The sequence below is a fragment of the Macrobrachium rosenbergii genome, chromosome 8 (assembly GCF_040412425.1).
Source record: "Macrobrachium rosenbergii isolate ZJJX-2024 chromosome 8, ASM4041242v1, whole genome shotgun sequence".
Taxonomy (NCBI): Eukaryota; Metazoa; Arthropoda; class Malacostraca; order Decapoda; family Palaemonidae; genus Macrobrachium; species Macrobrachium rosenbergii.
In genome coordinates, this window is record NC_089748.1 from 58,009,594 (window position 1) to 58,033,202 (window position 23,609).

General features: G+C 36.6%; 1 protein-coding gene, 1 long non-coding RNA gene and 1 other non-coding gene across 3 annotated transcripts in view; 1 reads left to right on the forward strand and 2 right to left on the reverse strand.

Annotated features, from left to right (window-relative positions):
• LOC136840908 (uncharacterized) overlaps positions 1-11,534 on the forward strand; it is a 422,511-nt gene extending 410,977 nt beyond the window's left edge. Inside the window, exons 3-7 of the mRNA XM_067107873.1 lie at positions 7,544-7,673; positions 7,937-8,089; positions 8,249-8,356; positions 8,480-8,633; positions 8,794-11,534. Coding sequence (XP_066963974.1) covers positions 7,544-7,673; positions 7,937-8,089; positions 8,249-8,356; positions 8,480-8,633; positions 8,794-8,946 — 698 coding nt within the window. The 3' untranslated portion in view covers positions 8,947-11,534. The remainder of the gene's footprint in view (positions 1-7,543; positions 7,674-7,936; positions 8,090-8,248; positions 8,357-8,479; positions 8,634-8,793) is intronic.
• Positions 8,659-23,466, reverse strand: LOC136840909 (uncharacterized). Its single transcript, XR_010853779.1, has 5 exons — positions 23,316-23,466; positions 22,106-22,218; positions 15,222-15,357; positions 11,605-11,758; positions 8,659-10,466 (listed from the first exon to the last, which is right to left on the reverse strand). It is a non-coding gene; the product is annotated as an uncharacterized lncRNA (long non-coding RNA).
• On the reverse strand, positions 15,656-15,726 carry TRNAG-GCC (transfer RNA glycine (anticodon GCC)). Its single transcript has one exon. It is a non-coding gene; the product is annotated as a tRNA-Gly (tRNA).
• Positions 23,467-23,609: the final 143 nt, after the last annotated feature.

The following is a 23,609-nucleotide window of genomic DNA, read 5'->3' on the forward strand; positions in this document are numbered from 1 at the left end:
TATATACATATATTATTTATATTATATATATATATATATATATATATATATATATATATATATATATATATATATATATATATATATATAAAATTGACTACAACTAACGGTATTCGAATAATGAATTTTTAATAACTGCAATTACAAGTGCCAGTATTTAGCTGACTCGGTTGACCTTATTTTCTTCCAGACGACGAACAAAAACGCCTGAAACTTGAGGGAGTTGTCTGCTTAGCTCTCGCATACATATTCTGAGAATTGCGTTAATGCTGCTCGAACACACGTCTATAATCTTTGTAACAATCATATTGTCATCCAACAAATGCGGTCTAAGTCATGTTAAATCTTATTTTAGGGGATGTAAGCATTCACAACAAAATTGTATTAAAATAAAAATAGTTGGTTTCGCTTGCATTCAGTGCAGGCATGACATGTGGAAGTTTCTACTAACATACTAGCGTCATGCTACTCTGCCTGATCCTTCCACTCCTGTTTGTTAACTCAGAATTACTGTCACATTAACTACTATGATTATTTCGTTATAATCCGCTGGAAAGCCCTGTCTTCTCAGGTTTAGCAAGTGACTGCCCCGGAAAAACGTACATGCTGACACTGCCTGATGTTGGAATGTTGCATCACTAAAGGTGTCTCTCTCGAATATGCAAACGGGTTTAATGATGGGGCCATTAAATTTGACATGAGTTGGGTTTCAGTGTAGCAGGTGAAACGCTTTTGAATGGCGTTGGGGTGGAGGGAGGGAGGGTGGAAGGGCGGGTGTTGTTAGCTAAGGGGGGGAGACTTAGTGGAGGGTACAAATAAGGTTGGTGTTGTAGTTATTAACTTACAAATGAGTGGCCGGTCGTTGTAGTACTAAGTGCTGGCATTATTTAATTGAATAGTTATAAATTGCAAAAAACATACGCACCCAGATTGAATGGAAGTCGAAGATCTGCCATTGACTTAATTGCCGTGTTTTGCTCAAGAAGTAGCCTAGTTAAAGAAAAAAAACTGGGTACCGGTGAAGAGAGTCCTCTACAAGACATAGGTCACGTATGCACCATAGTTCCATAGCCCCTTTTCACCTGCCGACGCTGCCTCCAGCAGCTGAAGATTAGAGGTTGGTTATACTTTAGGTGGGCCTGCCTCCCAAATACGGGACGCCGTGTTTTTCCACCTCCTGCAGAGGCTCTGTAGGTTTTTTTTTTGTGCTTCGTGAAGGGGGTTTGGGAAACCGGACGAGGTTATTTTTGTCTCCAATTGTCTGCGAGGACTCGTGAGATCGGTTAAGATATAAAGCGTGGTATTACCCACTCATGGCATTGTAAGTTTCTAATGTTCCCGTTTAGTTACTTCCAGTTTTAGTTAGTTTTCGATCTTGTTTTTTTAATGCATTTCAAGATTTTTCGTTAAAGTGACTGTTATTGGAGTATCAAATAAGTCTTATATTTCAGGAGGGAAAGTAAATGTGTGTGTGTTTTAACATTCGTAAATTAGGTTTGCATTTGAATTATATATATATATATATATATATATATATATATATATATATATATATATATATATATATATATATGTATGTATGTATATGCATATGTATATATATATATATATATATATATACATATATTTATATATCTATATACATATGTATGTATATCCATATATATATATGTGTATATATATATATACACACATATATATATATATATATGCTTCAAAAGGCCAGTGTTTCTGACCCAGAGGATCTCTTGAGAAAACGATGCGAGACAAGTCTCCAGCACCTTGCAATCTCCAGCATGCAAGGTGCAAGTTAACGGGTCGGAAATTCCGCGCATGCTTTTTCTGGTTGCTCGAGGCACCTATGCGAAGTTTTAATTCCCAAAGGGAATTTCGCCGATAAGATCCCTTAATAAATTTTGCAAACCAAAACATAACTGTTCAGTTTTGTGGTTATTAGATCTGATAACACGGGTAGAGCCACTTTTGGGGAAGATAACGAAATAAAGATTGAATCTTTAGTTTTTTCAGTTTTCTGTAAAAGAAAACAATTGTGCCGGGTTTGTCTGTCCGTCCGCCCTCAGATCTTAAAAGATACTGAGGCTAGAGGGCTGCAAATTGGTATGTTGATCATCCACCCTCCAATCATCAAACATACCAAATTGCAGCCCTCTAGCCTCAGTAGTTTTTATTTTATTTAAGGTTAAAGTTGGCCATAATTGTGCTTCTGGCAACGATATAGGACAGGCCACCACCGGGCCGTGGTTAAGTTTCATGGGTCGCGGCTCATACAGCATTATACCGAGACCACCGAAAGATAATCTGTTTTCGATGGCCTTGATTATATGCTGTACAGAAAACTCGATTGTGCCGAAGAAACTTTGGCGCTTTTTTTTACTTGTTTCTTACAAATTCAACGACTGCGTCCCTACTTTCAGAATACTTTACAACAGAAAGAGATATCGTAATTACATCATCTTGTATATTGGGGGTAATTCTTGCGCCTGAAGTGAGCATAAGCTTTCCTTTATTTTTTTTCTTCCTTGTTTGTTAGTCCCGCCCTCTGCCGTTACCGTACCAGGTACGAGTCAAGCAAGCAGTCTCCATTTTTCACTATTTTGTTGGTAATATCCAGCACAATATAATTTCCTGACAGATCTGTGATATAATACATTATTGGGTAACAGACAGTCAACTTACTCACAAATTACTCTTCATAACGCTTGGAGCTTTGATGAAGTCAGTAAACTAGTAAGTTTACAATTACTACTACTAGTACAGTTTGCATTTATGTGAATAAATTTGCTATATGTCTGCGACCTTTGGAATTATGCAAGTAGATATGTTCAAGTTTACCGAAGAAGGACTAAAAAACAATAGGAAAACATGAACTGTGCTACTTTCGTCATAAGGCTGCTATTCCCATTGTTAAGCGCCATAGAACAACTAACCTCGGTTTGAGGCTTTTCTGTGAATCTTGGCTTCACTTTCTTTTCCCTTAAGGGAACGTATTGAATATCGCTGCTGAATTTGTTTCTTGATAGTTCTTGAACCGAATTTCATTATTCCTCTTGGCCGTTGCACGTTAGCAACTTCCCCATTGCTTGTTTAGGATATAATAAAGACATTTTTATTTGAAGACCCAGGTTTATTTCATGGGCAAGTTGTTACATCAGACAAAGTTAATACCTTACCAGGCAAGATATCCATTCTCATTTAGCTGAAGACGAATGATTCTTAAGTATGCCGTAAGACAAAGCCTCTTTATGTACAGCACCCCTCCCCCCTAAGAAAACGTTTGTAAGACCTAGCCAGCCGTACGCACGAACTCTTACTACTGCGCTATCTGAGGCGGGACTAAAATAACAAAAGGAAATTGGAAAGAATGCTTGGCAACTCCCAGGGAGATCGGTGAATGTATGCTGGGGTTAGGGGATAGGTGAAGGGAAGTCTGTAAGAGTAGGAAAGTGACGAATAGGAATGGGATATGTAGAGAGAGGACTCGACATGGGGTTGTGTTATTGGGGGTGGGGGTATCTAACTAACCATGTCATTGCAGTTCAGTCAGCTGTTCTAGCCCGTGGCTGTTCTGCAGAAATACAGACGCGTTTTGCCAGGTTTTGTTACGTATTGAGCTCTTGGTTTTTCGTAGACTTAACTCTCTTAGACCTTATTACATATTGGAATCATAGGAAGTTTTGTTAGTGAGATGCTTAAAGGCCTAGCGTTTGATGATCTTTTGATGTATTATTAGTCCATAACATTTAAACTAGTTTTTCAAGTTTAGAGGTTTTGAATACGACTAAGTTTTGGGAAATGGTATGTATAAGGAAAGTGCATGTTTTCTACTAAGATTGATAAGTGTTTGTAACCTACTCTGCTATTCCACAGCCGCTGAGATTTATAACGGCACTTGAACATGTTGCAATAAGATCTCGATTTACTTCGGTGGGGTGACAGGTCGTCTTTCAGCAGATGGCGTATTATATGATTGGCATGCCATGCTTGATTCGTATTCTTTACGGTGTAATGATATATCTTCATTAATTCATAATAAGTTAGAATGGACTTCTGGTTAAACCTGTTATAGATTGCAATTGTGCCTATTTTTTTTTATATCAGTATCTAAGCAAGATCAAAACCCGTTATTGAGCGAACAGAATATTTTGCCATTCCCAAAATCGGAAACAAAAGCAAAACGAATACGTGAATTAAATCAGGTTTGATCAGGTTAGAATATATATTTCAATCGTAGGTTCCAAGGTAATACAAAGACAAAGATAGTGGTAGACATAACAGAAACGTTATTAGCGTATTTTTATTGCCGGTGGAGGGTGCAGTCGCGAGAACTGTAACTGCGCGAACTGTCTTTTCTGGTCCGATGTTGCTGCCGGCGACCTTTGGAATTCTTGCTTCGTCACGTCATGCGGACGATTTTATTTATCATATTCGCCTCGTGCTGAAGCAGTAGAGGGTGTGGGACTTTCAGTTTTGAAATGAAGATTTTGTTCCTTTGTTGTCTGGGAGTACTGGGAATGGAACTTTCAGTTACGAAATTTTTTAATTTTTAATTTTTTTTTTTTTTTGAACACCGTCGACAGTCGGCATTCCGAGTTGGAATGAGAAAGTTTCAAGTTTGTATTTGAATCTCTCTCTCTCTCTCTCTCTCTCTCTCTCTCTCTCTCTCTCTCTCTCTCTCTCTCTCTCTCTCTATATATATATATATATATATATATATATATATATATATATATATATATATATATATATATATATATATATATATATATAGTACAGCTTGAGAATATTGCCACTGTATGTAACACCGTGTTTATTTGTGATTTTGATTTGTAGATACCCAGTGTATTTTGGAAATAACGATTATTGTTATTATTATTGTTATTATTATTCTCTCTCAGTAACGATTAATATTATTATTATATTATCTCTCTCTCTCTCTCTCTCTCTCTCTCTCTCTCTCTCTCTCTCTCTCCTCACACACACACACACACACGCACAGGCACACACGCACAGGCACACACGCACACACACACATTCACATACACAGACACACACACACACACACACACACACACACACACACACACACACACACACACACACATTCACATTCCCCGTCAAATTTAATTTACGTTCAACAATAAGATGTAACTGATGCCACTTCCATTATAAATAGAACACCTGAAACCTAATCCACACCGAGTGAGCACCACTTCTATCAATTAGCGTGACACTGGAACACCTTAAGTACTACAGTATCTTTCTGGGAGGGGGAGTCTGTGAACACTGTGGTTTTGCAGAACTTCTGTGGGAATCTCTTTAGTGGCTGGCGTGGATTCCACCTTGGCTTTCCAAGGTGACGTTCTACATGATCGGGGAGGCAGAATACCGACGAGGTTACGGACGATGTGTGTGTGTGTGTGTGGAGAGAGAGAGAGAGATAAGTTGGAGTAACTTGGCAGGGTGAGTGAATCAATGAAATGAAATTAGAGAGAGAGAAAGAGAGAGAGTTTTCAGAGTGAAAAAATCGATGAAACGAGAGAAAATATGAGAGGGAATGACATGGCAGAAAGAGTAAAAGAACCAATAACACGAGAGAAAGAGAGAGAGAGAGGGGGGGGGGGCAGGGGGAAAGAGAAATATGAGACGAAGGGACTTGACAGAGATTGAAAGAATAAATGAATCTAGAGTTATCAGCCAAAATCCCTTCTGAAATTGCTCTCTTTATAAAGATTGACATGCCAGTAATAAATGTTAATGATAAAAAGTTTAAATGAAGCAAACTTTTTAACTGTTAAACAGGTTACAGTGAATTTTGTTTTAATGGCATAGACTGGTTGACTGACGACCGTCTTAGAGCCAATGAAATGGAAAGTTTACGTTTCGGACGTACAAATATATAAAATATATATATATATATATATATATATATATATATATATATATATATATATATATATATATATATATATATATATATATATATATATATATATATATATATAATATATACTGTATATATTATATATATATAATTATATATATATACATACATGCGTATATTATTATATTAATATTAGTCTTACCCACAAATGTCAGGTATGCAATTGTATATCGTACTAATGACCATGTCTTGCAGTCTCTCAGTTAACATCTGTAGATCTCGCTCACGTAAAAAATAAATGATTTAAATTTTTAAAATGTTGGAAATCCCACGTAGTTTTTGCATGAGTAACTCGATCGTTTTTGTCTCGAGTTCTTCGGCAGTGGTTCCGAAGGGCACCGAGTGTTATATGGCCAAATGTATATGAATATATTTTTTTCGGCTTTAAGGTTCCCTTATAAACCGTGACTTCAAATTGAATGAAAATTGTATTCATTTGCATTTCTGGTGATTCTTGCAGGAGAAAGTTGCGAGTCACATAATAGTTGTATAACAGAAGACTAGGGATATCAATTTTATTTGGTTGAAAGTATTGTAACTATTAATTATTAAAAATGTATTTTTGGTGAAAAGTCATCCCATATACAAGAGGGTTATTTTTCAACAGCTTGTTATAATCATAAAAAAGTACATTAGTTACAATGAGTTCTCTTATCTTTTTACAGCCTACACATTTTTTTTCAGCATGAACTGATGGTTATGTTGGCATAAATATCAAATTTTTTTTAAACTGTAGTAAAACAAACCAGTCTTCAACAGTAGACATTTCTTACCTTAGCAAGGTCACCGTGAACTTTAGAATTCGTTTTTTTATTGATGGGTTTCGATTGCTTTACGAAGATTTTCAAAGTTTTTCGTGCTCACCTATTGTAGACATTTAAATATGCAGTGATTTATAACAGCTTAGGACCCATTGTATGCATGAAGTTAGTATTCGCACATTTTCATTTATGATTATTAATTGTCGTATCTTTTGACATTCAAATAACATAGGGTCGTGATCGATATTATTTTCTAAAAAATTACCAACGGTCTGAGATATGAGACGGGTCTTTCAGTATATTTTGTTCCCTCATCCTTGCAGGGCGTTTCACTGTGAAGGCTGAGCCAAGCCCGGAATTCGGTGTCATTTAGTCTCTCCTGCCTTGGGCTTTTCTTGGAGCATAGGCTATAGTTTTTTTATATATATACTAGGGGTCTATATACTGTAGTTCCCTCGTGCTTGGCAGATTACAATGAAAGTCACAAGGAATCCTTTCTTGAAATCGAGGTCTTGATTTGTGTGAATGGAAGGCTAGTGATTATAATATTTACATTATTTTGAATAGCTTTCCAAGTTTCGACTGTAACTTGGTGTTATGTTTGATGTAAGTGAAAGAAATTTTGACTGTCAACGAGATGTACGTTATATACATTAACACAAACTTGTGTAAAGTTGAGTAGTTACTGAATGCAATGTTCAACTTTCCAGTTATGTCGTGAATATCAGAACAACTGATGATTTCATTGTGACGTGACCGAAGTAACTTAAGTCACCGAAAATGTGTTACCCACTCTAACATCAGTATTTTCTCTTTGCAGGAGCCACAGCTCTTATTCTCGTCGGCCTGTGCAGTGTGTTCTTAGTATTCATTTGTTTCGCTATGTTCGTCCAGAAGATTAAACGTCAGAAAATCGAGAGTAAAGTCGTTCAGGATGACTCTGGTATCAAGTAAGAGGAAAGCACGATCAATGTAGCTTACATGTATTCATACTAAATATGCACTGCCTTTAGCGTCGGAAGTGGGTGTAGTTCACACTTCTGCTGCTCCTTTTTCTTTATACAAAATCAACACTAATAAATAATATTTAGTTGCTTTCAACTTATTAAATTTTTCTCTTTTGATTTTACAGTATTGATACTTTAAGTTAGGGGTTGTTATAACTCGGAAAAGTGTCAAATCATATTTGCCTAAAGGAAACATTTTCCCTCAGACACGCAGCCAGGTACGAGTCGACAGGCACCACGATGTACCAACCAAACCCCCTCTCGTTTCTTCCCCCGGACATTCTTAACGCCCTCCTGCACCCTCTAGCTGCCAGCAGAGTTCACGGAGCATTTGAAGAGCCAAAACCTGCTTTTGTAACGTAAGTAGTCACGAGTATGCCGGACTGGCATGATTTTGATGAAGTTTCTAGTCTCGTGCTCTTACAATCTGAATTGTGTGTACTAAAAAATTAACTTTATATGTTTAAAGAGGAAGCTTAAAATATTTCTCGTTGCTGAGGTTTTACTTTCCTTTTCAGAATGGAACCACCACAGCCAGGAAACCTAAACCAACTAGGCAGGCTCTGGTTTTCAGTTTACTACGATTACGTCAAGTCTACGCTAGTTTTGCACATCCTGCATGCCAGGTACGTTTTAATTTACAGCGTTATAACCAAGACCTCAAGTATCTGGTGTGGAATGTACGCATATACAGTAATAGTATTGTTTAATATTTTTCGTTGGGACTGAATATAAACATTTTCCCCTAGGTATGTTAAAGGTCGAGGTTCTACCACTAACCCTGGAACAGTATGGGTGGAAGCTTGTGTTCTCACGCCGATGAATACTATTAAGGCTTCAAGTAAGACTGATACAAGAAGAGCAAGTTTAGCTCCTGTATTCAACCAGAACTTCAAGTTTGAGGTAAGGAACTTGGAAAACAACAATGCAATATGTAAGAGTATATATTTCTATTAAATTCATATGCATTCTTTCTACAATTAAAAGTATAGGTGCTACACAGATTTAAATTATCAATTTTTATTCTTGAATAAGCTGTACATCAGATAATTTTACTTTACAGGTTGAAGATGAGGAAGTAACCCAATATCTTCTGCGACTGACTTTGTATGATAAACACCCACAACATGAGGAAAAAGCTGTAGGATCAGTCATTGTCCCTCTGAGTACTGTTGACCTGTGCTCAACAGAAACAATTTCTAGGGATCTTCAATGAACTTTATAGTGGCCCTCTGAAGAAAAGTTGAGATTTGTTTCGGGGAGAGAGCGTACGAGTTCATAAAATAATAAGGAAAAAAAGTAGGATAATGCTGAATAGTGGAACTTGGCACTTCTGTTTGTTGTATAATGTGCTTTCATCCGTTTTCGAAAACTGCTAGGAGAGGGAACCATCCTTGGCACAAAAGGAATGCAGGATTTCCAGGAAGTAATTTTTCAGTTTCCTCTCAGAGTTGTTCTGCAGAAGGCGTGGAAGTGTCTGGATGAATGGAGCTTTATAAAATCTGCCGTAGTTGGAGGAAACCAGGTTAAGAGAAATTTTAGCTCATGTCCTCATGCTTCATAGAGGAAAGAAAGCATATTATCTCGTCAAGATTTACCTTCCTTCGTCTATTGGAGAAAAAGCAAGGGGAGTTGCCGTTTTAGGAGGGCATGCAGGTCTTCAAACTTCTTACTGAAAGCCATCCTTCTAGTGGAGAAGTCCTGCAAATTGTAGTCTGCAACTTGCCTACTTCATAGTTTTTTGAGAATTGTGTAAATGAAAACTATTCCACTCAGCTGACGAAGAAATTTTTTCCGTCACTTCTATATAGAGGAAAGTATGCTTTTGGCACTATGCATAAGCACCGGAGGTCTATCTCATTCCTGCACAAATAGTCTCTTGAAGAGAGAAGCTTCTGTTTCTGCCATCATTGTCACTACAGGAAGGAGTACGCAAGGTATCTGGAACAGATAAGCTAAGAAGTTTCTGCTACTGTTCTACTGGGTGAAGCAGGACATTGAAACTTTGGTTTGATGCAATTTGCCCCCTGGCATGTTGCATCCAAGTCCCAATGTCCTGTTTCACCTTGTAGAACAATTGCATAAATTACGGAACTTTCCCTTTACAGGGAAAAAAAAATGTATATGGAAGAGTCAAGTGACGGCAGGTATATTGCGTGTGCTCTCCCAGAAAGATGTATTTGGTAACTTACTACTTGCTTCCTCCCCTGTGGAAATTTTTACTTGCTGAGAAGTGTTTGTAACTTACTGCTGTCATCACTACTCTTCTAAGTATGTTTCTGAAGATCTACACAAAATGGCTTCTCAAGATCTTGGAAACTCCAGTTTTTCTATTCACTTCATGTTTTGAAAGACAACTAGGCGAGATCAAACCACTTTGTTCCAACTTTGATGGGGAAGAAATGCAGTTGTCTGCATTTTTTCTTTTATGGAAGAATGTAGACCAAAGAAACATCACATATCTTTCTTACTTCCTCTTGCAAAGACCAAATTATGAATGTTTCTTCCAGTGCTTGAGTGTCCCAAATATGACCTAAGCTTGTAATTTCTGTTAGGCCAACAGCCCAAACTTTATCGATAGGATTTTCTCCTTGTAAGGTTATATAATATTCTTCATTTAGATCCTTTCCAAATGCTTCTTCAAACGCTTTTCCTCCATGGGTGCTTAATTATCCGCCTAGTGCTCTTGCATTCGCTGTCTTCTTTAGTCGTCTATTCCACGTCTCATCTCTCCTCCTGAAAGAGGTATAATGTATTATTACAGGGAAAAGCCTTTTTTGACCCCGCCCCCATAAAAAGGTTGTCTCTAAACTCTTTCTGTGATATTTTAGTTGGAAGATATCTTTCAACACAATTTGAGATGGTGTCTGTGATCTTAAATTTGTACAATTAAGAAGTCGATAGAGGCTGTGACTTCCTAAATAAAGGAATGCTAGAAGCCAAGAGACTAACCTAATAGGTAACAAATTAATTTAATTTAGTTAATACGTACCTGGATCTCAATAAGTAAAACCTAAAAGATTCTGTGCAATACAATAGTGAAGACTGATTGTTAAATTCAATTTTTTTCGTTGTATTACAGTCAATCCACCTACCAAACGAGGTCTCTGAAATAAATATATTGTATCAGATGTAACAATACCCTCAACCAATGTCTCATGCAAAAAATTTTCACTACATATATAACTATGCAGTGTTACCTAATACAAAAATTTATGAGAAGGCATTATGCTCCTTGTCATATGATAAGTGTGAATTTAAATTTTTTTTTTTTTGCTTTATATGATGGCATATCTGCGTTGGTGTAATTTAAACAATACCAAATGTTTTAGGTATAAAGCCCATTTTGTACATAGTTTGTAAATAAGGAACAACAAGTAAAATGAAAATAGGTTTGGATACTGTGAAGATTGAATATGCATATATATCCTGTATGAAGTGTGTGTTTTACGGAGTGCCTGTTTTTAATTTCTAATGTTCAATTTCACAGCATCCTCTAAATACAACCTGAATGACCTGTATTATAGTGTTTATGTATTATATAGTAAGACTCTACGCGTTGTAATTATTAATGTTCCTAGTGTGATCGTGCTCTTCAATGCCTTAGTACATAAAATGACTTGTGACAAAACAGCAACCCAAAAAAAAGTGTAGATGCCTTAGACATTTTAATAATATGCAATGAGCTGTTAATCACTTGTCATAACATTAGAATCGCACCGTGTTTCTGTGATTGAACAGTGATAAGTAATTTACCCTTTCTAATTTATTCAGTGTGTGAGATCAATAAATGTTTGCAACTGTGCAAGTGTATTACTTCCCATTTAATTCTGCCCTACATAGTTTCACAATATAGTAACTTTAAATGCCTTACCAAAATTTTTTTTGTATAGTTCTTGATAACTCGGGCCGTGCTACCATCTTCATAAAAAAGAATCTTTTGCTTCTCTCACAATCTTACTTCACTGAGCTTTATTCCTCTCTCTATTACAGATCACAGACTTGATTAGTTGTCTTCAACTGCTCATCTGAAATATAACACACTGAATTATGTGTATGCAAGAACAAGTGCATAATAATATACAGTGTTACTCTTTCTCTAAAATACAACTCCATACGTTCTGAAGCATTTTTGATGCTGATACTCAACATTCTTAACAAGAGAAAAAAAAAAATGTTTATCCAAGGGCATTTAAATGCTCAACATCTTTCCCTGGTCTGTCAATACCTGTTCAAATACTGGCACACTCACATTTACTTTCACAGTATCTTCTATTTATGACCAATTAAACAAGGTCAGGATTTTTAACATTTATTACGAGGAACACTAAAGTCTTGCTTCAAAATTACCAGTGGTTCAGTCACCCTTTTTTTATAGGAATGGAATATAGAGTTTGGGCCAAAGTCCACAAGCACTGGGACCTATGAGGTCATTCAGTGCTGGAGAGGAAATTGAGAGTAACAAGATTTGAAAGGTGTAACGGGAGAAAAACCTCACAGTAGCACTTTGAAATAATCGTTACGCGAGAGTGGATAGCAAGATGGAACAAAGATAATATGAATGGAGGTAGTGTAAAAGGAACGACAAGAGTTGCACTAGGGGCCGAAGGGATGCTGCAAAGAACCTTTAGTAGTGTCTACAGTGCACCTCATGAGTTGCATTGACGCCACTAACCCCCTTTGGGGACCATTTTTTTTTATACTGCATGAAGCCCACAAACTGTGCCATTTGTAACATATGGCATGAAAAAGACCTGTGTTTACAGGTGAGTTTATCAACTGCAAAAACAACCTCAAGCAAATGGATTATAAACCATCAGAACCCTTCAGGTAGTCTTGGTTGGGCAAAGCCTGAGTTCCATAGCAGACCCCTAATAAACACCTTACCATCACCTACTTGCCACAATTGTGCATGGATCCACACTGGCATTAAGCTGGTTTAATCTAACTAACCATTACGCAAATCCCTTCAAGCTGTTGCCCCAGTGAGAAAGCAGAACATTTCCAAGGAATACTACTTTTGTTTTGAAACATTTATAGGTAATATTCAAGACAGCAGTTACAAACCTAAAGAGAAATGTGACATATATGGGTCCATTGTTACCAAAGTTTCCATGAAACTTTTCTTCCTCTTGAAGAAAATCTGCCTCCTTAAACCACCATGCCTCGTCATTGAATCTGTACGATGCATAAAAAAGCAGAGGTAACTAACAATTTGACTACCAAATTGAATATAATATCCGGAAATATAAAGAGATTACCTCTAATGATTTCCTCGTGCTTTTTACCGATATTTTTTCATAGCTCAGTCTAAACACTGTACATGAGAATAACACTGTGGAATGCAGAACTAGCATTTAGTCTTAAAGCTCCTCCTCAGCTCATACAGGAGGCTCCAACCTAACCACTGTTCACAGATCTACTTAGCTAGATAAGTGCAAACAACCTTTAGTATTGCCCACAGTGCACCATGTAAGGTGCTTTCATGCCACTACCCCCTTACATGGTGTGTGTGCAGTAGGGTTGACTGGATAGCAAGGAAATTTTCAACTCATGACATTAAAACAAACCAACACGAGTTAACAGGAGCTGCACATCTAAATGGTGACAACGGCACTAGACGTTTATAACAAAAGCTATGCATAAGAAAAAAAAAAAAAAACTTTATTATTCTTTATTACTCCACAGATGTGACACTAACGCTATGCATAAGAAATGGAAACTTTCGTATTCTTTTTTTCTTCATGAATGTAACACAAAAGCTTTGCATAAGAAATGGAAGCTTTATAATTCTTTTTTACCCCGTAAATGTAACACAAAAGCTATGCATGATAAAAAATGGAAACTATTATTCTAAAGTTAATTAAGCAGTTCACTGTTTAACATATACAAACATTACTAGATTATATGCAAACAGCTGATCCTAAAAACTAGAGCCTGTCAACTAATGGAATAGAACAGTACAATATATGAGGAGACATGTCTGGTAAAACTGACTGCAGCTGTTATCAAGGATTTATTTCACATATCCCAACTTCCATCTTCGAGGTGACCGCTCTCCACTAATCTATCAACCACTCCACAATTTTCATAAGTAACTTAATCTAAAATGATTATGGAATTATCTGAACTATGTGGCAGAACTAAAAACTCTGTGTAAATGCATTTTTAATAAGCAGACTCGTACGAGTCTAGCTGTCTTTTGTTTTTCAATATGGTTTATTCTTTGCTTCTCTAACTTTTTCTTTTTTTTGGCCGGGGCTGCTTTCTTTATTATAAAGCCCTCGGGCTTGAAGATTTTCTAGTAATAATAACTTTATCATTAATATTTATCCTAGAAATAGGAACTACCTTGAGGCTAACAAATCATAAGCTGAACTCGATGGTGGGATTCACACTCAGTGAATAAAAAGACTTCCTTCAATGCCTGAAACCTAAAATCAAAGTGCAATCCTATTCCAAAACTCAAACTGACTGGCTAATGGAAGAATCTTCTCTTATTTACCAAGGTAGGTTATAACCCAAATATAAATTATGTGTTTCAGCATATATAATCTTACTTGAATTGGAGTGGCAGTATACAGAATGCGTTTGGACGTTCCAAGGTGCACTAATGACAACCTGACTACCATGTCCATAGATGAAGCTCATAAAACACCTTCAATCACAGCTACTGTTGCAATTTTACTATTATATAAATTATATATATATATATATATATATATATATATATATATATATATATATATATATATATATATATATATATATAAATAAATGTGTGTGTAAGCTATAATTTAGATCAATTATATCTATATAATTCCATGCAAGCTATAATTTCATGTATAGACTTTAAATGGGTAAAAACGGACCAACGAAACAATGCATATCACAAGAAGACTGCTCCCTTTCATCTTCAAACACCTGAGTATTCACGGCGAGCCATTTCTCCACCATGCTTTCTATCAGCCATCGTAAAGATCTGAAGCTTTCACCTTTACCATTATACTTATAAAAACAAGATTTCCTCTCGCCATTCCCAAAGAAAACTCCTTTGCCGAGGTAATTTTCATAAACTGGTCAACCATCTAAGCTTTGAGGAAACGAGCTGTCAGCGGTTAACTGTTAAGAAACATTTGACTACTGCATGAATAAAAATAAAAAAAAAGTGGCAGACACACCTCTTTTGTGTTCATTACACTGTCACCTGCTTTTAACATCTACAATCGATCGACATATGCAAGACAATTTTTTTATAAATAAAATCTTTTTGCAATCACTGGAATTTCCTTCCTGTAACTCTCATGAGACATTCTTGCAAACAAAGAAACGTACTTAAAACACCAACTTAACGTTACTAAGGAAGTTTTGCTTCGTAACTCTGAAATCTTCAGTGATTTTTTGCTCTGTTTACTTTCGCCTGCTACTTACGTATTTTCTAACATCTTTTAGTTTCTATACAAATCTAATACTAGGCGTCATAAGGGTTACTTGCACTTGCTGCTCGGAGTTCTATGTCAGCTAACGCAGGGCCTGGGCGGATGTGTCCTCCATGAACCTTGCATGTATTGACTTTCTCATGGTTACCGGGAGATGGGCTCTCATGGAGGTAATCTTCGATGCCAATCTGTAAAATAAAATGAGTTTCTTATGAGAAGTCGTTTCCTATACGCACTTTTTTTTCATGAAGCGCAAACAATATGAAAACTGGGCTATTATGCTACTACGAACATCATGGGGATTCAAAAGTGAAAGAAATTAATCAATCATTTCCTGTGGCACCCACAACAATGAAATAAAATATTACGAAATATATACATTTAACCGACAGTTTACAATCCAAAACTGACACTTCTCTCAAAAGTAATGACTCACGATACCAATAAAATGAATGACTACATACATTTTTCGTAAAACAAAAACTGTGCATCGGCCGGGAATCGAACCCGGGCCTCCCGCGTGGCAGGCGAGAATTCTACCACTGAACCACCGATGCTTGAGAAAGGTAACAGATAACTTCAAAGATTCTTTTCTTGCTACCCCTTACTCTCGTCCTTCTACTTCGTTTCCTCAAAAGGTTTTGTTTTATTTTAACCTTGCATGTGAAATGTAAATCATCAAGACTTGCCCACTATGCTGACCAAACTTAATGCCGCCAAGAAGTACCATTAGAACTCATTATAACAGGACAGGCAACAAGCCACATTAGCCTATGGAAAGCAAGGTAGGCTCTTTTATGTCTCAAGCACAACCACAGACTTGTATTAGAGAGAAATACCCGGCTTCAGAATAAGACACATAATAATAATACAAAGGAAAAAATATTAGTCCAAAGGGAAAAATAACACAAAAGGACATACCAGACTGTTAATACAGGAAATACCAGCTAAAGGGGCAAGCACTCTACGACGCATGACGCTATTTGATCTAAAATAACAAATTAAAATGAAATTTGCATTTTTCTTAACACACGAATCTACGCTTTCATATATGGAGTAATCCGCGCTTACCTGTCTTCGGCTATTATTGAATCGTCTCTGTAAAATACAATCCCAACGCCACCCGAGTCGTGGTTAAAATGAAGATTTCACATCCCTTGTAAGCTAACCAGTGAAATGCATCTTTCTTTAATATAAACGTCTGATTATTAACTCTACAAGTGTGAATGCTGTCATACAAATGTCCGACGATGTCTAACAGGAACTAACATTACTACATTTGGAAGGAACCTGATTACGTCTAAAATAAATGTGTTAAGTTGTTTTCTGATGCTACAATTGACAGAACTGTTCTTGGTTTAACTCCTTCAAGAATTCCTTACTGCCAAATAATTGCGTACAATTTCATAATAAACCAAGCCTTTCAAAATTAAAATTTACAATACGAGAGAATTTTAAACTGCTTTCATGTCATACTAAAGTATAAAATTATCCACTGGTATGGATATCACATGACCATGCTTTGACAATTTAAGGATTAATAAAAAAAAAAAACATACAGTACACTGACCGAATTGTCACTGAATTCTCCTGGAATTTGGCAAAATATTTGAAAACTGGTACACATATAAGGAAATAAACCATAGTATTTTTACTTTATTAACAGCAACTGCTCTGGGGAAAACCGTATCACGATACAGGGAAAATGTATACAGGACACTGAAACGACCTTCACAAGTTTCAACGTTGAAATGCTTGTGTTCTATTATGTAGTTTCGATGATGGATATTCTTTGTACTTATGCTATCGAATTAAAGAAAAAAGTGGTTTCTTCTGCTGCAAGTCTGCCAAGTTAGCTTCCCGAATTATCCAATTTCCAATAAAACTACGATACACAATCTCAGGTAATTTTTTGAGTTATCTCAAACCATTCCCCACTCTAGTATACTACACTACCGCTTTCTAAACAATAGCTCAACCATGTTCATACGGTTATCCACCCCCATGAACGTGAATCCAATTCCTTTTGAAACATCATGACATGATCATGATTAAGCCCTTTGAAGCACTTCTTCCTTTGTATTACCACACTCATTAAAGTCCATTCTGATTTCCGGGTACAACTGTTAATCACATGAAGATGTCAAGTGCACTGGTTGGAGAGAGAGAGAGAGAGAGAGAGAGAGAGAGAGAGAGAGAGAGAGAGAGAGAGAGAGAGAGAGAGAGAGAGAGAGAAATTATCCTGATGTCGGACATTGTTTATACAGACATCAAGCCCAAACCTTGAACCGGAGCATATTTTCGTATTCAAATTTAAAAATTTTCGAATTATATTTACAGAATAGTGGAGGAAATTCCATACAATCGATTGCCTTGACACGAAACTCTAACCCTGACTGAAAATTTATAAACTTAACAGCCTGCAGCTACAATAATCTGTTCGACAAGTGGTATATACAATTATATTAATAGTAATGGAACAAATACCATTAACAACCTACACAACAGCCCCCATCCATCTGGGTTATCATTGAGATTATAGCTTTAACCGGAGACAAACATTTCAGTTTTCTATGAGATGTTTTCGAAGAAAACGTATTCAAATATCTTTAAGGCAGGCTTATATATTTTATTTTTTAAAATCCGGTATCCACAAAATCGTGGATGGAAACTCGAGATTTATTTACGTGACCAGTGGATTTTCATGCAATTTGAGAATATAAACAAAATATCAGTGACTGAATATGGAACTAACTGATAAACTTTGTTGCGTAAACATACTAGGTCGGTGCCTTAACCTACCAGGCCTACAATTTTATAAAATTACCCGATATATATGCAAAATGGTTGTCAAAGTGGCTATGTAATCCAATCAGTCAATCAATTAGTCCAATGACCTACCTAGAACCATTAACATAAAATGCCTTGGGGTTGGGATTGACTGGATACCTTTGGAAGCTAATAAACGTCAAAATAAATAAATAAATAAACCTGACTAGGAGGCAAATTCCCATTATCACGGTACTAGAAGCTAGATTATTGCATATCTGGCTTATTACCTAGGTTAGAAATACCCACTGAATTTTGTAAAACACCAAAATATGTGCAATGGGCAGTAAAGCTAAATACTCTGTGGCTTGTCTGAAGGAACAGTAAAGCTAAATACTATATGTGGCTTGTCTGAGCGAGCAGTAAAGCTAAAATATCCTATGTGGCTTGTCTGAAGGGGCAGTCATATCAAATACTCTAATGTGGCTTGTCTGAAGAAGCAGTAATGCTAAATACTATATGTGGCTTGTCTGAAGGAGCAGTACAGCTAAATATTCTACATGGCTTGCCTGCAGGAATGAAGGGAAGGGAAGGACTTCAGAGCTACAAAGAGCAGCCTCTGGCTTAAGCCAATAACATAAAAATTAGTATATGAGCTTATTGGCATGTGCTATGCGCGCTGGAACCCGGTGCTGCTGTCTCCCCTACCCTCTTGATCCACTACCTACCCTGCCCCCATCCAGGGTGGACAAACAGGTTTGCAGGGGGTGGGTGGCTGTCATGTCTCCCCTACTGTCACCGGGGAGGACAAACAAGATCCACTCGGATTTTATTACAGTATATATAGATAAAACATCGTCTTCAAGACGAAACCCTCTTTATGGCCCAAAATTTTTGACAATTTCCTTAAACTTTAAAATTTGCAGTCTCTAGACCACTTGAAACAGCACCTTATTATCTCGTATTAGGATAAACCACACACTGCACTTGCAGGATAACTGCCCCTGGTGAGGACCTAAATCTCGACAAAAACTTTCTTCAAGTAATAACCAAATAATGCTCGGTAAGTGAATGTTCAAAAACAAAATAAGCACAAAACATGTTACAGACTGGTCCCATTACTTTGAAAGTCACTTAGTCACTTATGGGATTTTAAAAATATTCAGAAGGTCTAGAAAATTTTACATTAGCCTATGTTGCCAGTCAGATGGATAACTGTCAGACTAGTAAGACATGGAAAATAGATTACAAGTATCTGAATAGATTTCAAAGTGAATGAAGTTTGAGTTTGTTAAGAAATTCTGGAACATCAAGTTAAGGTCTTAAGCTTAAGCTGTCATTTTAGACTGTGGTAACTATAATTCATCTTTTGTGTATATACAGTACTAAATTTGCTCAACCTTGCAGCAGAGAATTACTTCCAAAATTACTTCCCAAGTTTTTAACACAAAATGCAAAATAGCATGGCAAGAGCGAAAAACAATGGAGATTTACTAACTGCTGGCATCATCAGGAGGAACTATTTTCTGAGGCTGAAAGTTTGAGAGAAAAAAAAAAAAAATTTCACACATCATAGTCCTTATTTACATGCTCCACATCAAACAGTTGACAATTTGCAAATGGAGTGATAAGCAAGGTTAGTAACTGTCCACAATTTAAAAATTGCATCATATGTACCACTAAACTGGATGGCAAGGAGAGTTTACCATTTTGAATAGGCCTACTAGTGCAGTGTACCCTGTTGCTACATCACAATCACCAGCTTCTTATTTCTTATAAGGGTGATACAGCAAAGGTATTTAGGACTGAACTGATAGTGAAAAGCAAAGGAAAATACAAATTAATCAAAAGCCTATTGGGTTTGAATCAATGGATATAATTTACTAAATAATAAACTTAAAAAACTGCTGTATTGAATTTACTCCACAGTAGGAACTTCAAACCTTGAAAACCCAATTTAAAATGTAGACTTTACTAACTATTGCAATGTTTACAATCAACTTGACTTTATGATTCAGCTGTCTTGCACAAGTTCTTACTCCACAAGCCAGCATAACATTTAGTTAGCTTAGGTCTCAATGGATGACAATATTTTGACATGAATACCTCCTGGGATACCATCAATACACCGTAAATACTTTTTTTTTTTTTTTTGGCTAGACCATACATCTCTCAATATTTTGTAGACCCCTTCTTACAACACAATATATCTAAGAACTTTGTGTGAAATTTCACCCTCCAAACATCAGCTTTCTGTAAGACTTCTGTATGCCAAGGTGGTTTTATGCTATTCCGAAAAAAAGGACCCCTCTACCTAACCTGTCCTAACCTAGAACTCATGGTGCTGTAAACCAAAAAGAAATTATTTGCCAATAAATATTTGTCATTTATCATCATTGCTGCTGTTCCCACAGGGAATGGGCAGCCCCTGGCAAACCCTCTAACCTAATATCACACTATATAACCTTGGTTTGCAAGTGTGGTTCTCCATTATTAGACAAGGGTTAACCTGAAACAAATGTTAATGTCCAATTGTCAAATTCACATAAATACCCATCAGAAACCCATTTTTGAAAACTAAAACAACTTCCTACACACAGTACCTGTTATTTTGAGAACCTGAGCAAGTACAGCATTAGCATTACTTCTGAAAAATTTTCTGCAGTGAGTGATATTTGACTGCAAAGACCTAATTTTTTGAAACATTTAAAACAATGCAGTTCATTTTAAATACTTTAAAAATAAAAACTCACTTCTTGATGTGCCATACAGCCATAAAAGTTGTTAGTCAGAGATGGCATTCCAAGATTAATTCAACCTAATACCATATGGCACTAACATTGCTTTGTGGATGAATAAAAACGAACTCATGTTAGTTACTTGTACATAGAGAAGTGACAATTTTAAACTGGAGGTTTTTTTTTGGCCAACCATGATTATAACTGCCTGTCCCATCACTAGTGGTTTGTATTCAGTTCAGCATTGTCATTAAGATGAAATTGGTATTAACCAGGTATGTATCCACTTTTGTCACTTATATCCCTGAGGGGCTAGTACTAAACATGGCATCCCAAGGAGCTTCCGTCATGTTCATTACTGTACTAGCACCTTGGAGTAGGTGACGCGTAGGTGGATACATACTGGGTTAATACTGATGAGATCAAGAGCCACTTGTAATTTTACCCATTTTCAAATGATTTACTAGAATGCTACAGCTATATATTTTTCAGCAAGCAGTTAGTTATGTAATGTGGCTAGTGTATGAAGGAAAGAGCAGCTTAATTACATACTGCAAAATTATATCCTCACATCTTGGTGGTCAAGTCCAGCCTGCCCCTTCTGATGGGCTGCATGAGGATCCATCATCCTCAGACAGTGATGCAATGATGCAATAACTCAGCCTATCAGTAGTGGGATTGAGGTAAGATAATACACTTCTTGGGAAGCCACAAGATAAAGAATGCATTCATGTACAGTATACTGTTTAATATACAAAGCTTTGGGGCAGGTTAGGCCAAGGGGGCTGCTCACCTACATCTAGTTCATTTAGGAAAATGTGCCCTTCCTTAGGTATCCTTATTGAAATATGGTTATTCTAATGTTTTTTGTGTGTTTTCATACTGGGGTACAAGACCAAAAATCAAGTGGCTTGCAACAACAATAATCGGCAAAATGTATAACACACATAAGCAGTTGGAGAGATGGGCTATTTAGTTAAAATATTTTGCATGAAATTAAATGCATTGGTAATATAACAGAACATTTCTGCTACGCGTGATGACACACTGGGGGGTCCATCCAGCCAGGTCAAAGCACAGTTCCCTAGACAGGTTAAGTTAGGATCTATCCCTGTTGAAGTGTGTCTTTCACTTGTGACTCTTCTGCCCTGCTACCAGAGCCTAGGCTAAAAAGAAGTAATATGTGCCTTCAACCTGAAAATTTCTCAACTGTGAGGTAAATATTAATCTCTAAGCAACGTTAATGCGTAATCCTACAGTTTAGGGGTCCAAATTCACTGCTCCCTTGAGTGGGCAAGTTTTCTTTCCTATTTTTAATTTTTTCTTTTGACATCTGCAAGCAGAAATATATTTGCTAAAAAATGAGCAGCTTATCTGCTTACTGAAGCAGATTGTAAAAAAAAAAAACAAAGGGAATAAAGCTCTGCACCTCATGTGAACTGTGTAGTGTGACTTCAACTGTGGAGTGAGAACTTAGGAACCAGCAACCAGGTAGGAACCTGCCACGGGCTCTTGCTCTTCAGCAGCCACTTTCTGATAAATCTGAAAAAAAAAAAAAAATGAGTTTATCTACTTACAGAAACAGAGATTTGCGATTTTCTCAAAATTCTATGGGTCCATAACCCCTAAGACATGTTTTTGTTTAATTACATTCCCCCTTCATTTCCTTGGTTTTTTTTTTTTATTCTCTAAACTGCTGGTAATTCTAAATTGGTAAAGTTGCCAATAAGACTCCAGCCAGCCATTTTTGCACGAAAAATCATTTTGGGTTTTTCATGCAAAAATGACTAGGAAATGATAGGGCACTAAAAGAAAATCAAAATTCCAATATAACTTTACCTAGGGGTGTTTACAGGTTACAATTTTGTCATAGCCTATTAGCTAAGGAGGGGGGGGGGGGCTGGTACTCTTACCTCATAAGTCGTAATTTTAATAATTTTTTATTTATCATTTGTGCATAGTGTTTATGGGGTTCAAAATAACGAGAATGAACTATTTTCAAAAATGTAGATTACAATGTCATAGCGTGTATTGGCAACTTATAAAATAATACCCTTGCCTTTAGGTAATGCAGTGAATTTGGATTCCTAAACTGTAGGATTACCTTAACCTACATATACATCCTTCATACATTTTTGGGCGATTTTATTGCTGATACATAAAAGGAGAAGAAATAGATACGCAACTGCATATACTTAGTATGACAACAGCACACTACCACCATAGCAGTCTGAAATTTCTAAATTAATCCCTCGATCTTAATATTAATATTATTTTCGTATATACTGCCTTTTTGGTTGGTACACTAAACTCTCTCTGATCAAACCCGGCCCCCTTGCCCCCCAAAAAGAAACCCGATTCCCACTGGGTCCCCCATTTATCAGATATTAGGCTACGGGAGAGAGAAGGAGAGTTGCCTGCACAAACACTGGCTTTAAATCCATAACACATATGATAATGACTGAGAGAAATATCATACGGCCAAGTATTAATATATTATATAACATAACCGTGTCATATAAAAATCTCTACCAGTATCAAAACGAGGGTTAGCCTAATACAGAGGGTTGGCCTACAGTTTACAATTATCAAACTCGCCCAAAAATGGGGCATAACGAATAAAATAAATATTTTTATACCTGTGGAAAAGCGAGGCAATCCCCGATCACATCCTGCTGCATGACGATACAAGAACCACTAAAGACACAAATTTCACAATTTACAATCTCCACAACGTCGGCTGCAGACTACTTTCGTGGAAAGCCGCGGAGGAAAACGCTTGCTAACATCCTGTAATGAAAATATATAATATACATAATAGTAAAGGTGCTGCATTAAAAAAAATGAAAGTTAATTATGAAATACATGTACGAAAATGAATGTGAATATTCACTGCAACTTCGTTTATCGAAAAAAAAAGTTGTCAAATGAAA